Source organism: Mauremys mutica, chromosome 5 (assembly GCF_020497125.1).
Source record: "Mauremys mutica isolate MM-2020 ecotype Southern chromosome 5, ASM2049712v1, whole genome shotgun sequence".
NCBI classification, from domain to species: domain Eukaryota; kingdom Metazoa; phylum Chordata; order Testudines; family Geoemydidae; genus Mauremys; species Mauremys mutica.
In genome coordinates, this window is record NC_059076.1 from 82,312,007 (window position 1) to 82,327,740 (window position 15,734).

The 15,734-nt window shown below is 42.4% G+C and overlaps 1 protein-coding gene across 3 annotated transcripts in view; it reads right to left on the bottom strand.

The window, feature by feature from the left end:
• The window catches only part of DCTD (dCMP deaminase), a 36,693-nt gene extending 21,297 nt beyond the window's left edge, over positions 1 to 15,396 (bottom strand). The window contains exons 1-3 of one of the 3 annotated variants that reach the window (XM_045017325.1): positions 9,991 to 10,123; positions 8,848 to 8,959; positions 2,692 to 2,800 (exon numbers count right to left, since the gene is read on the bottom strand). In XM_045017325.1, the coding sequence (XP_044873260.1) occupies positions 2,692 to 2,800; positions 8,848 to 8,959; positions 9,991 to 10,052 (283 nt within the window). In that variant the 5' untranslated portion in view covers positions 10,053 to 10,123. Of the gene's footprint in view, positions 1 to 2,664; positions 2,801 to 8,847; positions 8,960 to 9,990; positions 10,124 to 15,254 lie in introns of those variants that run through there. The other 2 variants (XM_045017323.1, XM_045017324.1) reach the window with 2 other exon arrangements.
• Between the last annotated feature and the right edge of the window lie 338 nt (positions 15,397 to 15,734).

The window sequence follows — 15,734 nt, forward strand, 5'->3', positions numbered from 1 at the left end:
GAGGCAGTGCTCCCTGAATACCGCGTGAAAGCCTCGCGCGGAAAAGTGTGCTACCACGGAGCACCCAATAAGGCAGCTCTCCCCAGGAACCTCCTGCTGATGCTTATCGATTAACGGCAGGAGAGCTTCGTGGCATTCTCCCAGGAGGATTTCTGTTCTATCACCATATATACAGAGACCTCCTTTTCACACACTTCAGATTCCTGTTATATTAAGAATAAAAGTTAACAGGTTTAAAGCACTTACCGACAGATCCTACCCCTGATTCAGGATCCGGGTTCCTGGCCGGGGAGGGTTGGTAGGGGATCTCCGTGACGGTGATGAATAGATCCTGGCTGTCGGGGAAACCAGCGTTGTAAGCGCTATCGCCTGCCTCGTCCTCCACAAACCCTTCCTCATCTTCCCCGTCCGTGAACATCGTCGAGGAACTGTCCGTCGACACTGTCCCATCATCAGAGTCCATGGTCACTGGTGGGGCAGTGGTGGCAGGCTCCGTAGCGTCCGTTGGCCGCTTTGATTTTTTGGTAGGCTTGTCTGGGGTCCTTGATTTTCACGCGGCGCTGCGTTGCATGACGGCTGTATCCTCTGTCTGGATCATGGCTTTGGAGACCTTCTCGTAGGTCTTTGCATTCCGTTCGTTGGAGCGCAGCTCTGAAAGCACAGACTCCTCGCCCCACACACCGATCAGATCGAAGAGTTCCCGGTCAGTCTATGCCGGGTCCCTCTTTCTATTCAGAGATTACATGAACTCCTCTGCTGGAGAGCTCTGCATTGCTGCCGGTGCTGCGGAGCTCGCCCCGATGTGCAACCAGAACGTCAGATTCAAACCGCCCAGACAGGAAAATGAATTCAAATTTTCGCGGGTCATTTCCTGTGTGGCTGGGCAGAGAATCCAAGCTCGGGCTGCTGTCCAGAGCGTCAACAGAGTGGTGCACTGTGGGATAGCTCCCGGAGCTACTAAGTTCGATTTGCATCCACACCTAGCCTAATTCGAACTAGCCATGTCGAATTTAGCGTTACTCCACCTGCCGGGGTGGAGTACCAAATTCGAACTAAAGAGCCCTCTAGTTCGAATTAAATGGCTTCCTGGTGTGGACGGTTGAGCGGTTAGTTCGAATTAACGCTGCTAAATTCGAATTAAAGTCCTAGTGTAGACCAGGCCTTAGAAAATAAAGTGATTTACGAATTACAAAACGTGTATTTTATGCAGTTTCTCTTAATGACATTTATCGTAGGAAAGTTAATTGGGAATAAAAAGCATTAATGGTGAAATAAAAAGACAAGAATAAGGTCTTTTTAGGCCAATGTTTTATATTATGAGAAAAAAAAATGTTCAGCATAGTCTTTCACTTGTCCTGGAAATATGACCCCATCTTGCAGGCTGTGTATTCAACTAGAATATTATGGGGGGGGGGGGAGAAAACAACCCTATAGCATCAAGTATTAATGGTGCTTACTTGCTACAAAAAAACAAAAAAAAAACAAATGTTTTTCACATCTCTTTAAGCCGCAACCGATAGCTAAAAAAAAAAAAAAATTCTTAAAATGAGCGTATGCAAAAGATTAAATAAAAGGCAGTTTTTCTTTGAAAGCTTAAACCTCCCCATTGCAGTCCCCATCCTGCCACTGGCTCTGTGCAGATGCAGAAGTCCCCCCACACAAATCTCATTTGCAGGACTGAGACCTTATAAATAGAGCAATAGGTGTACTATATCTAGTTGCATCCAAGGCAATTGGCACTGGCACAGCTACACTTTAAAAAAAAAAAAAGTACATATTATACTTCAACAATTTCATAATTTCCAAGGTGAGTAGCCAGAGGAAAAACTAGTTCTCCTTGCCAGAGATAAAAGTAGTCAAAACTAAGTCCTACTATTGTAGTGCTTTCATTATACGCAGTACTATGAGCCCAAGATTGCCCAATACCTCTCTATTTTCAGCTGCTTATAACTTTGCCACACTTTAAATGTTGAGGCTGAAATTTTCCATGTCTGCCTCTCAAGCTGATTTTTTTGGGTGGTGAGAGGGGATTTCAGCCATAATAGTTCATCTGTTTCAAACAACAAAGTTGGGGGGGGGCGCGAATGCCCCCTTACTTAGACCAGGGCCTTGAAATTTGGCAGGGTGTGGCCTTTGTGTCAGGGATGTGCTTTTTGCTGCCCTTCTGAAAATTCTCCCAAGTTGTAAGCCTGTGGGGGGAAAACACGCAGTGGAGAAAGAAGTATCTGATGAGGCAATTAAACACTGTAAAGATTAACATGTGAAAAATAGCAACACTTACACCTACTGTAACCATGTGCTATAATAATGGAAGTTTACTTAACTTGTTTACTAATTTTGACTCAGTAAAGCAATGTGGAAAATTGTTAAGAATCTTAAGTTTATTAAAAAAAACCACTGTCAGTGCATTACTAGGAAGTAGTAAAATACAAGATGATACTGTTTGCCTGTCTTACTGGCTCTGCAGAAAGAAAGAGCTAATAAACACTATTTCTAGAGCTGTGATTTCATGGTGGTATTACCACCTGAATACCTTAAAGTCAGCCATGCTGAGGGGAAATGGATCAATATTTACCATGCTGGGACATCATTTGGACTCTCATATTTAAATAATGAGTCTAATTTGCAACACATTGGAAGCCTTGCCTAGAAAGTGTTCCTTACCGTAAGGATATTTTGTGTCTAGCTTACTCTGTGCTGTTCTCGTCCAGGGCAGCAAATCATCACTGCAACCGTTAGGCATCCCATTATATCCAATTCCAACAATCTTGTTTTCTGAATTCACAATGCAAGCACCAACCTACATAAAACAGATATTTACTATCATTTATGGCTGTCACACGATTTAAAATAAATAATAATTGCAATTAATCATGATTTAAAAAAAAGTCATGATTAATCATAGTTTTAATTGCACTGTTAAACTAATAGAATACCAATTTAAATTATAAAATAGTTTTGCATGTTTTTCTACATTTTCAAATTTAACCATATGATTAAAACCACAATTAATTGTGACTTTTTTTATCTAATTAATTTGTTTTGCATTAATCATTTGCCTCAACTGCAATTAATTGACAGCCCTACTATTATTTAATATACGCAACAGGAGTATGCAAGCCACTTTACAGACAAGAAGAGACAAAATCCATAAAATTTACAACTGAAGGGCCCAGTCCTGCAAACCCTTAATCATGTAAGATTGCAGACAGAGAGCCTAAGGGTCCGCTCCTAATCTGTTATAAATTGACGTAGGTCTAGCGATTTAGGTCTGGTCTACACACAAATTTGCACCAAAATACTAGACACCTGTTTTAATTCTTACCTTTTATTATATCACTCCAACTCTGTGTGCTGGATTTATTTTGGCATAAAAAACTGTCTCATTTTGATTAAGCCTAAATCACTAAATGTACAAATTAGAAACAAATTTAGTTATTTCTATGTAATAGAAATACAGATGAGCTCTTAGATAAGACCAGCTGAGGATTTGGCCCTAAAAAGAACATTTGAGCAGAGTAAGGAGGTCTAGGATACAATAGCCAGCAAGTAACTGAGTAGTGATGGATAGTGGGCATCTTCTCATCCCTGTATTTTTGTTGGGATTTCACTCTCCCATCTTCCCCCTTTTTCTCTCAGCTGTACTGTTAACAGCAGGTTGCAGGGAGGACTACGGAAGAAGGCAAAGGGTGTGAATACTAGTCAGGAGTTCTGTGCGGAGCAAAAACAAACTAACAAACCCATGCAACCCAAGAGTAAAAGAAGTTGCAGTGCCTCAAAGGGGAGGAGAAGAAACTTCAATCAGATATGGAAAAAAATATGATCTAGCCATCTAAGATCAAATTTTGCTTGTCAAATTATCTCAAAACTGTCGGCACTTATTCCCATTTTTTCCCCCTCTTTCCTTTCCTTAACTTGTGCATACCCTACAAGGAAGACCTTGCAATGGGTGAAAAACTGTACGTTGCCAATACCACTGCTAGCTCTTATTCTGTCTGCACCTGTGAGAGCCCTGGCAGACAGGCATCCTGACCCTGAAGGCTTCCACCCAAGCCCTAGTCTTGACTTGCTGGATATGTGGCTTGCATGTGCCTGCTATCAAAACCCAGGCTCAGGAACAACCCAGTGTGAGAGGTCTCTGTTGATGGAATCCCCCAGGAAGAAGGTAAGAGAGCTGCAGGAGGGGCTGACTCTTCTGCCTAGTATCTGGGAGTACGATGACTTCATTGATGGGATGCAAGTGGAAACATCTGGGACAGAGGATGCAAGTGGACTATAGTAGCATCAGAATAGGAAGGCGAACAGGCTACTCTACAGGAAAGAGATTGGCTGCTGGTCACCTCAGACAGACAGTGCTCCATCCCCACCCAGGTCCCTGATCCATCTTGGTCAAGAACTGGTATGCAATACCTGCAACAGGTGGTGAGGACCAGACTCAAATGGCTGAGGAGGAAATGTCACCTGTCCCTCAGGCAGGGAGGCTCACAGACAAGAGGCGGCAGCTTAAAATGCTGGTTGTCAGGGATTCCCTTCTGAGGGGAATGGGGGAAAACCATCTGCCAACCTGACATGATGTCCCAGCTGTGCTGTCTGCCTGGAGATTGCATCAGAGAAATACAAAAAGGTTTCTGAGGTTCTTCTGACCATTACCACATACTGATGATTCAAGTGGGCACTAATGATACTGCCAGTTATGACCTGAGCAGATCAGCAGTGACTAATGTGTTCTCATCCATGCTCCCACTTGAGAGTACGGATCCAGGCAGGGACACAAGTTCTGGAGGTTAATCCATGGCTGTGTAGATGGTATCAACAGGAGGGCTTCGGCTTCCTCAGCCACATGATGATCAAGTACTAGGCCAAATTTAGGCTGCTAGGAAAGAGACTGAAATCCAGAACCTCTATGGTAGCATTCTCAGAAATGCTTCCAGTTCCACGCATAGGGCCAGGTAGGCAGGCAGAGCTTCAGAGTCTCAATGTGCAGCTGAGACGATGGTGTAGAGAGGAGGGGTTTACATTTATTAGGAACTGGGGAAACTTTTGGGATAGGGGGAGCCTATACAGAAAGGATGGGCTCCACCTAAACCAAAGTGTGTCCAGACTTTTGGCACTTAATTTAAAAAATGCTCTGCAATCTTTTTAATGTTAAGAGACGGGGGAAAGCCGATTGCTGCAGAGGAGCATGGGGATCGGACAGACTTCTCTTAGAGGACAGCCTATTGATAGAGATTCTCTAGGTTTTAGTCAGGAGGAGAAGATGGAAGAGGATAAAGTATGGGCCAGATCAGATGAGAAACATTCACATAAAAAAGAATATCAGAGGGGTAGCCATGTTAGTCTGGATCTGTAAAAGCAGCAAAGAGTCTTGTGGCACCTTATAGACTAACAAACGTTTGGGAGCATAAGCTTTCGTAGGTGAATACCCACTTCGTTGGATGCATGCATCCAACGAAGTGGGTATTCACCCACGAAAGCTCATGTTCCCAAACGTTTGTTAGTCTATAAGGCGCCACAAGACTCTTTGCTGCTTTTATAAAAAATAATCTGACATCAGAAATGGGTAGAGAAATAAACAATGACAAGTTTTTAAAGTGCTTGTACGCAAATGCTAGAAGTCTAAATAATAAGATGGGTGAACTAGAGTGCCTCGTGTTAAAGGAGGATACTGATATAATAGGCATCACAGAAACCTGGTGGAGTGGGGACAATCAATGGGACACAATCATTCCGGAGTACAAAATATATCAGAAGGACAGAACAGGTCGTGTGGGGGGTGGGGGGAGGAGAGTGGCACTATATGTGAAAGAAAATGTAGAATCAAAATGAAGTAAAAATCTTAAATGAATCCACATGTTCCATAGACTCTCTATGGATAGTAATTTCATGCTCTAATAAGAATATAAGAGTAGGGATCTATTACTGACCACCTGACCAGGACAGCGATAGTGACGATGAAATGCTAAGGGAGATTAGAGAGGCTAACAAAATGAAGAACTCAGTAATAGTGGGAGATTTCAATTATCCCCATACTGACTGGGTACATGTCACCTTGGGACGAAATGCAGAGACAAAATTTCTCGATAACTTTAAATGACTGCTTCTTCGAGCAGCTGGGACAGGAACCCAGAAGGGGAAAGGCAATTCTTGATTTAGTCCTGAGTGGAACGCATGATCTGGTCCAAGAGGTAACTATAACAGGACCACTTGGAAATAGTGACCATAATATAACAACATTTAACATTCCTGTGGTGGGAAGAACACCTCAGCAGCCCAACACTGTGGCATTTAAATTTTAGAAAGGGGAACTATTCAAAAATGAGGGGGTTAGTTAAACAGAAATTTAAAAGGTACAGTGACTAGAGTGAAATCCCTGCAAGCTGCATGGACACTTATCAAAGACACCATAAAAGAGGCCCAACTTATATGTATACCCCAAATTAAGAAACACAATAAAAGAACTAAAAAAGAGCCACCGTGGCTTAACAACCATGTAAAAGAAGCTGTGAGAGATAAAAAGACATCTTTTAAAAAGTAGAAGTCACATCCTAGTGAGGTAAATAGAAAGGAGCATAAACACTGCCAAATTAAGTGTAAAAATGTAATAAGAAAAGCCAAAAAGGAGTTTAAAGAACAGTTAGCGAAAAACTCAAAATGTAACAACAAAATGTTTAAGACTGCTAAACAACCAGTGGGGCACCTGGACGATCAAGATAAAAAAGGAGCACTTAGAGATGATAAAGTCATTGTGGAGAAACTAAATGAATTCTTTGCTTCAGTCTTCACAGCTGAGGATGTTAGTAGAGTGACCAGACAGCAAGTGTGAAAAAAATTGGGACGGGGGTGGGGGGTAATAGGCACCTATATAAGAGTCCCTTAAAAATGGGACATCTGGTCACCCTAGATGTTAGGGAGATTCCCAAACCTGAGCAGTCCTTTGTAGGTGACAAATCTGAGGAACTGTCAAAGATTGAAGTGTCACAAGAAGAGGTTTTGGAATTAATTGATAAATTTAACAGTAACAAGTCACCGAGACCAGATGGCATTCACCTAAGAGTTCTGAAAGAACTCAAATGTGAAACTGAAGAACTATTAACTATGGTTTGTAACCTGTCCTTTAAATCAGCTTCTGTACCCAATGACTGGAAGGTAGCTAATGTAACGCCAATATTTAAAAAGGGCTCTAGAGGTGATCCCGGCAATTACAGATCGGTAAGTCTAACGTCAGTACCAGGCAAATTAGTTGAAACAATAGTAAAAAATAAAATTGTCAGACACATAGAAAAACAAATTGTTGGGCAAAAGTCAACATGGTTTCTGTAAAGGAAAATCATGTCTTACTAATCTATTAGAGTTCTTTCAAGGGGTCAAACAAACATGTGGAGAAGGGGGATCCAGTGGACATAGTGTACTTAGATTTCCAGAAAGCCTTTGACAAGGTCCCTCACCAAAGGCTCTTACATAAATTAAGTTGTCATGGGAAAGAGGGAAGATCCTTTAATGGACTGAGAACTAGTTAAGAGACAGGGAACAAAGGGTAGGAATAAATGGTCAGTTTTCAGAATAGAGAGGGGTAACTAGTGGTGTTCCCCAAGAGTTAGTCCTAGAACCAATCCTATTCAATTTATTCAAAAATGATCTGGAGAAAGGAGTGAACAGTAAGGTGGCAAAGTTTACAGATGATACTAAACTGTTCAAGATAGTTAAGACCAAAGCAGACTGTGAAGAACTTCAAAAAGACCTCACAAAACTAAGTGATTGGGCAACAAAATGGCAAATGAAATTTAATGTGGATAAATGTAAAGTAATGCACATTGGAAAAAATAACCTGAACTATACATACAAATATGATGGGAGCTAATTTAGCTACAACTAATCAGGAAAGATCTTGGAATCATCGTGGATAGTTCTCTGAAGACGTCCACACAGTGTGCAGCAGCAGTCAAAAAAGCAAACAGGATGCTAGGAATAATTAAAGGGAGAATAAGACAGAGAACACCTTATTGCCCTTATATAAATCCATGGTACGCCCACATCTTGAATACTGTGTACAGATGTGGTCTCCTCATCTCAAAAAAGATATACTGGCATTAGAAAAAGTTCAGAGGGGTTTGGAACGGGTCCCAGATGAGGAGAGATTAAAGAGGCTAGGACTTTTCAGCTTGGAAAAAAGGAGACTAAGGGGGGATATGATTGAGGTATATAAAATCATGGGTGGTGTGGAGAAAATGAATAAGGAAAAGTTATTTACTTGTTCCCATTATATAAGAACTAGGGGTCACCAAATGAAATTAATGGGCAGCAGGTTTAAAACAAATAAAAGGAAGTTTTTCTTCACACAGTCAACCTATGGAACTCCTTGCCTGTGAAGGTTGTGAAGCTAAGACTATAACAGGGTTTAAAAGAGAACTAGATAAATTCATGGAGGTTAAGTCCATTAATGGCTATTAGCCAGGATGGGTACGGAATAGTGTCCCTAGCCTCTGTTTGTCAGAGGATGGAGATGGATGGCAGGAGAGAGATCACTTGATCATTACCGGTTAGGTTCACTCCCTCTGGGACACCTGGCACTGGTCACCGTCGGTGACAGGATACTGGGCTCGATGGACTTTTGGTCTGACCCAGTATGGCCATTCTTATGTTCACATAGTAACATAAGTAATGACAGAGCTATATCTGAGGCCAAACCCATGAACAAAATTCCTGTAGCAAAAGCGCCCACTGCGCTCTAATTTGGGTAGCCCTATATTGAAATAACTTCTAATGAAAATCCACTGTATATAAACTGGGTGTGATATACACTGTGCAATACAACCTATATTACATTACTCCTGCATGCTGCTTTCTTACCTGAGAATTTGGATCCTTGCTTCTTTGTGCTGATAAGAAGGCTACTGCCATAAAATATTCAGGCCATTCCAAATAGTCTTCCCGTTTTTTACAGAGCATTTCACTGCCAAACCTACAAAATCAAATAGAACAGGCAGTCAGTAAAGAGGCTTTAGCTTGCATTTCCTAATTTTTATTTATTTTTAAAGAGATAAAGTAAAGCCCTTTTATCGCTTGCTTTCCAAACACACTGGGGACCAGATTCTGTTCCTGGTTACACGGATCTAAAATCCAGTGGAGTTACTCTGGATTTACACCATTGTAGACGACAGCAGAATCTGTCCCTGAATGTTATGGATTCACATCAGAAGTTTAATGGTAAAGCATATCAGTGTTTTGCCCTGAACCTATAAGCAACACTTCCCTTCAAACAAAAGAGGCCAAAAGGCGATCATAAATTGCAGCTTTGGATGAAATAATTCAGTCTTTGAATAGCTCAATGCCAGGTATTGTCTATCCCTCAAAGATAACCACCTGCATATCTCTCAGAAAAGGATGTCCCCTGTTCCTGTATTACCGACACTCTTTCCACTCAGGCAATGTAATCTCTTATGCCCATTGTTCTAAACGCAAACATCTGATTCAGGCTATTTGTTATGGCCAATAATAAAGATTATTAAGCAGACTTGTGTTTGAAATCGCTCTTTGTGGTTAAACCTCTCTCTTGCTGCCACTACGACCATGAGTTGCCTTAATTTACAACACCTACAATATTCCTGATGTGTACAATCAGGCTACAAGTGGTTCAAATGGCCTTATCATGCATCCGCTGCAGAACAAACCTGCCACACACAGAAGCAGCTACAAACTGCCAGTCTCGCCCAGCCTCCCCCATCTTGTTCCCTATCATATGAGTCAACACATCTCATCAAGCATAAACAGGTAAATAGGGCTTTAAACAATGCATTTAGGATGGTGGGAGCATGTGTCCAGCTTTAAAGTGAGCCTTCCAGCCTTTTCCCTGAACTGGAAAAAAAAAAAGTTTCATGCATTGAGTTATGTTGAGGTTAAACAACAACAACAAAAAACACAGAAAGAGAACTGATCTGCATAATCCACCCTACCCCACCACAGAGACTATTATCTATCAAGGCATTTACTCACTGTTCACCACAATATACAAGCACTGAAGCAGGTATAGCAGCAAAAGTTATCAACTCTTCCATCTCAAGCAGGAGACTCCTGCAATATATCTCCAAACAGTTACGTAATAATTTGTTTTAAAAAAATCAAGAGTAAAAAGTCTTGCTCAGGTACAGGCCCTTTAAAGGTGAGCTGCAAAAAACTGAAAGGAGCAAAATGAATTTGTGCTCCTTTCTCCACACCCTTTATATATAAGCAAGCAGGGGGGAAAAAACTACTACCTATATATAGGCAGCTTGAAAGGTAGTAGTTTTTTCCCTCTGCTTCCTTTTTAATTTAATAAATAAAAATTTGTCTTCCCTATTTTTTGCTGAGGAGTGTTGGGAAGACTGGAGAACTGTACTGAGTACTTCCATATCCCACAGTTGAAGAAGTGGGTGCAAGAAATCTCTCACAAAAATATTTTCTCTCAGCTGTAACATATTTGAGCTAAGCAGACACCTCAAAACAGAAAAAGAGCTTGAAACTACAAACTGACCATAAACTCTTTTTGTGTTAAGTGCAGTTGGGAAAGGAAAACACCACTTGTTATCTCATAATCCCATCAGTTCTCCAGTCATCCACAGAGTATTCTATATAAAACATGGTAGATAACCTGTAAAAACATAGAGGAATAAAGTTCTTTTCTTTTTTAATCTAGGAGTTGCTGTTACTAAAGACCCCGGTTAAAAATATCAGAAAGATAGGAAGAGAAGAAAGTTGTGAAATACTCTCCACTCTAGTAAAAAGCTCCAAGACAATGGAGAATGCTCTGCAAGAGGGGACCTCAGAGGCACTTTTCAGCAGCTGGTGGCCTCCCATCAGACAGCAGGACACCTCAGAGCAATGCAGAGTCAGAAGCCCTCTGCATACAAAATTACATTAAGAAGGAGATTTAACAGCAAGGGTCTTTCCTATGTTATTTTGTTCTAAAAGTTGGGTGGGGAAGCAGTCCAGAAGCTAGTAGTACCACTATTAAAAATACAGGTTGTGAATGTGGAAATTTGACTCTCTCCTGATAGGGGAAATTTTCATACTCTCCATTCCTGGGGAGAGAAAAGTTTGTAATGCTGGACAGGCAAAACATTAGTCACCCCTCTATTCTAAATATGCAGCACAAGTAAAGGATTCTGCCAGCACTGGCCTGAGGACTTTCCTACTGCCCTATAAGGAAGGAACAATTCTTGGTGAAGGATGACAGTGTGATAGAAAAGGAGAAACTGGAAACCTGTCATGAAGTCCCAATACTCACACATCATCACAGCCTCAGGGTAGTCAAGCTGTGACAATCTGAATGAATTAATTTCAACAGATTTGAGTGAGACTAGAGTCTCATTGAAATACACAGCAAAAAAAAAAGGGGGGGGAGACGAAATCACAAATGGAAGAGACTTTAAAAGCTACCTTCCTTAAAATCAATCCAAATTGAGCAAGATTCACAGTAAAAATTGTGGGGATGTATCACTGATGATGGAGATAGCTCCACATTATGTTTAATATATGACAAATACAAATTCTGGAAGAAGCCCTCCAAATAGCTAATGCTATATTGAATAGAGGGAAAGAGGAACATTTTTTCCTGCAATCTCTGTTGCTAAACTATTTCCTGGAAACCATATTTACTTAGAACAAAGGACCAAGCTATTACATTTATTCTTCTTGTGTGCCAAACTCTACATAACACATGACTGGAAATCCTCCAAGGTACCAACTTTGCATGAATGGATTAGAGAAGTGACATACTACAAGATCAACAGAAAGAAAGAGCTCTACAGTTCTGGTTTGTTTGTCTTTTAATGGCACTTATGGACAGACTTATGACTAACAATAACAGCTTTGGCCAGATTCTCCACTCCCAGTACCATGGGAACCTATTTACACCAGCACAGAATTGGATAAAATGCTACTGTTCTGATTTAGTAGCATCCAAGCTAGGGGTGCAGTCAAGTTCACACAAGAAAGGAGCTTGAGGAGCAGACAAACTGGTGGAGATGCATGTAAAGTTAGCATATTTTAGCAAGTTGCCATTCTTAACCCCCAATCTGTGAAACCTGGAACTATATGATTAGAAATTACCATAGGAAATTATCAGATATCTACCACATATCTTAATAAGGCTGAACACTGTGATGTGTTCCAAGGCTCTGTGAATTTAACTGATAAAAATATTGGGATGATAATTCCCACAAAATGAAAGCGGAGAGCAAAGTAGAAAATGTACAACTATCATGCTTACTTCTTCAAAAGATCCCTGATGAAAGAGATGTCTCTTCTACAAATTACAGAATTACTGGCAATGTGTATGCCACAATGTGCAAAATGATATATTGAAAGCAGCAAGAGATAAAGAGAAACTGAAATGTAAAGAATAATGTTTTTTTTTTCCAAATTACACCTCCAGCCTGGCTAAGAAGAACACAAGTTATTCTTCAGTTTAAAAAAAAGTCACCTTATGAATAAGGCATCTCAATAGCCTTTTTTTTTTTTTTAGTCCAGATAGCCTTCAAGTTAGTTATGGCAACACACATATAGTTCCAGAACACCTGAAAATGCAACAATTGCATTTAGCAAAAAAAAAAAAAAAGGGGGGGGGGGGAAAGAGTTCACTAAAAAAATTATGGAAGATTTAGCGAAGAATCCTGAAATAGACTATGACCCTGGCTCTGCTCTCAAACCAGAGTAAACTGAGGTCAATGGAGTTGTAAAGTATTGTCTGAGGAATATTGGGCCTTAGGTCCCTGGCCTTATTATTCATATTTGTAGTTTTTTCCTCTATTTTCATTGTCTGACCTATATACATGTTACAGCCACATCTGAATTAGGGCTTATATAACATTAAGTCTGTCCCTGGAAATCAGTCATCAATAGTTTGCCATATTCAATTGACAGGATTTGCATATTTATTCAGGAATTGGAGTCTTGGGTGATGCTCCACCTCCCAGGGAGGCACAAGGAACATGTGGACTTGACCTCTGGCTATTAACTTCCCTCCCCACACCCTTAATTGTTTTATTTATAGCCTCTAGTCAAGAAAATTAGTTGATTCCTTTACTTTAATTAGATTTTCTTCCCTCCCCCATATGGTTATTGAGGGGTGATACTTAAATATATATAAATATCTATTTTCCAGCAAAGAATAAAGAGTATTCCTTACAATTGAACATTACCCCCCACATAGAAGACAGGCTATAATCAAAATCTTTACAGAAGATAATATTGTTTATGTTTACAATTTCCAGGCCTTTTGGCAATAATCAGTCCCTCTTGAGTACTCTGTAAGAGTGAATAATGTTTCCACAATTCACACGGTATTTTGCATTCACAGAATCATTTTGGGAATTTAATTATTTTTGTATTCTTTATGCCTGTCTGTTTTGAGGCATACTGAATCTGGGGTGCTTTAACCAGGGCCGGCTCCAGGGGTTTTGCCGCACCAAGCAGCGCAAAAAGAAAAAAGAGATTGCGATCTGCGGCAATTCAGCCAGAGGTCCTTCGCTCAGACCGGGAGTAAGGGACCCTCCGCCGAATTGCCACCGAATACCTGGACCTGCCGCCCCTCTCCGGAGTGGCCGCCCCAAGCACCTGCTTGCTAAGCTGGTGCCTGGAGCCGGCCCTGGCTTTAACTAAAAGAATGAACAATTCTTGGATCAGGATCTGTAGCTCCAGGATTGTGGGAAATGCTTTACTGTGTAGAGGACTCAGGACCCATTCCTCTAAGTGACTCCATGGTCTGCTGGCATGGCATTCTCACAAAGTCCCAATGACTTCAATAAAGCTCTACCTGCTGGGAGTCAATTACAGGACCAGGGCTTAAGTCCACAAGAGAGCCAATATACAATCACAGTGGCAAGTTTGTGCCAGTTCTCAAAATGATTACTTGTGATAAGTAACCCCAGAATCCTCCAATCTTTGCATGAAACTTGGAATTGTTGCCATAATACAGCTGGCATAGATGGACAAGACTATATATACATTCTGCCCTAACCTACCCCATATATAGTGTGCAACCATTTTAGCATGCAGGGATTTTAAAAAAACAAAACTGCAAACAATTATTATATAATCAAGATATATTAATACCTGTTTTTCAATGGGTTCTGAAGTTTTTAGAGAGTGTCTAGAAGATAACCAGTGATGGTAAAGTTACTTTTACATTACACATTTAATCTCAATAAACTTTGCAAATTATGTAGTATTTTCATACAAATAGCTACAGTGATCTGCTGCCACATCTTGTGTTGGGGAGCAGCAATTAATTAGCACACTTCAGGAAGGGTCTGTGCATGGAAATTTTGGCCAAGGGCACAGGGGCAAATAAATACCAACTATCAGGAAACATGCCAAGAGGAGTGTAGTATCCATGAAGAGTAAAGGCCTTTTTAAAGATATTTTCAGAAAGATATATCTGGATGTAAACATCAAAGAGACAGATTATTTAGTGGAACAAAGTAGCACGTAACCAGGAATAACCAGATATAAGTGAGAGGGGAAATTTGGACTAAATAACAGAAAAAGCTTCCAGAAAGTAAAATCTAACAGGTTGTGGAATAGACTCAAGGGAAGAAGCAGAAGCCCGCTCATGTGGGAAGATTTTAAATCAGATTTGGCAAAGAACATTAATAAACGCGAACTCAGGAACAATTTCGCACTGGCAATACATTTGGACTCAATTTATTTAATTCGGAAGGGCTCTACTGCCACTGAGGATTTGAACCTGAGGCTTAAGACGCTAACCCACCCCTGCCTGCTAGTGAGTAGCACTTATCTAGACTCCAGGGCAATGGGCACATTATAAACCCTTCTAGCACAGCCGTGTCACCCCTAAAGCCCAGGGTGGCTGTTATTTGAAGGGGCTTTCACATCATTAGCCCGTGGTACTGTGCAGTGCCCCAGCCACGATACCAGCCCCCCATCGTCCTCCTTCCCATCCCATCCACCCCCGGCCCAGGGGGCATCCAGCAGCTGGCTCAGCCCCCGCCCCGCCCTCACTCGCACCCCACGGAAAGACCCTACTTCTGTGGATTCCCTCTCTGCATCGAGGAAGAGCAGCAATTAGCGCCGCGCCCCCGGGGCAGGGGCTGCACCACAGCGCGCGCCTCAGCCAGGGCAGGGCAGGAGCGCCCCCGGGGCGTGGGGGCGCCTGAGGCCACGGGAACCAGGGTGACCCCCAACAGCTCCCCGAGACACGCGGCCGGGGCGGTTCCCCCCGCTCCGGGATGGAGCCCGGGGGCGGCCGCTGGCTGTACCCGTTGAGCTGGCCGCAGGGGCTGGGCTGATCCCCGTTCATCTCGCGAACACCGACACCAACGCCGCCGCCGCCGCTGCTGCCCCCAGACACGCGCGGTGCCCGTGCTCTTTGGCGCCAAAGCAGGAGGGGGCGGGGCCGCTGTGCTGGGTTGGGAGGGGAGCGCACGGGACTTCAGCTCCCAGCATGCCATGCCCCATCTCGGCCAGGCGGCCCGGGCCGCATGGCATGCTGGGAGTCGTAGTCCCACGGGGGTGGGGCCGTGCGGCCCCTGCTCCCGTTCACTGCTGTTCAGCGCAGGAGGCTGCGAAGGCAGAACTGGCCCCCGGGCCTCCGCTGCTGACCGGATGTCCGCGTGGTCCCCTGCCCCGGACCGAGTGCCAGCAGCCCCCTGCGGGTGAACGCATATGAAGTCACCGCCCCCCCCATAGTAGCGAACGATTAAAATATCTTGTCTGCCCTCCAGTGCCCATAGCTCTGC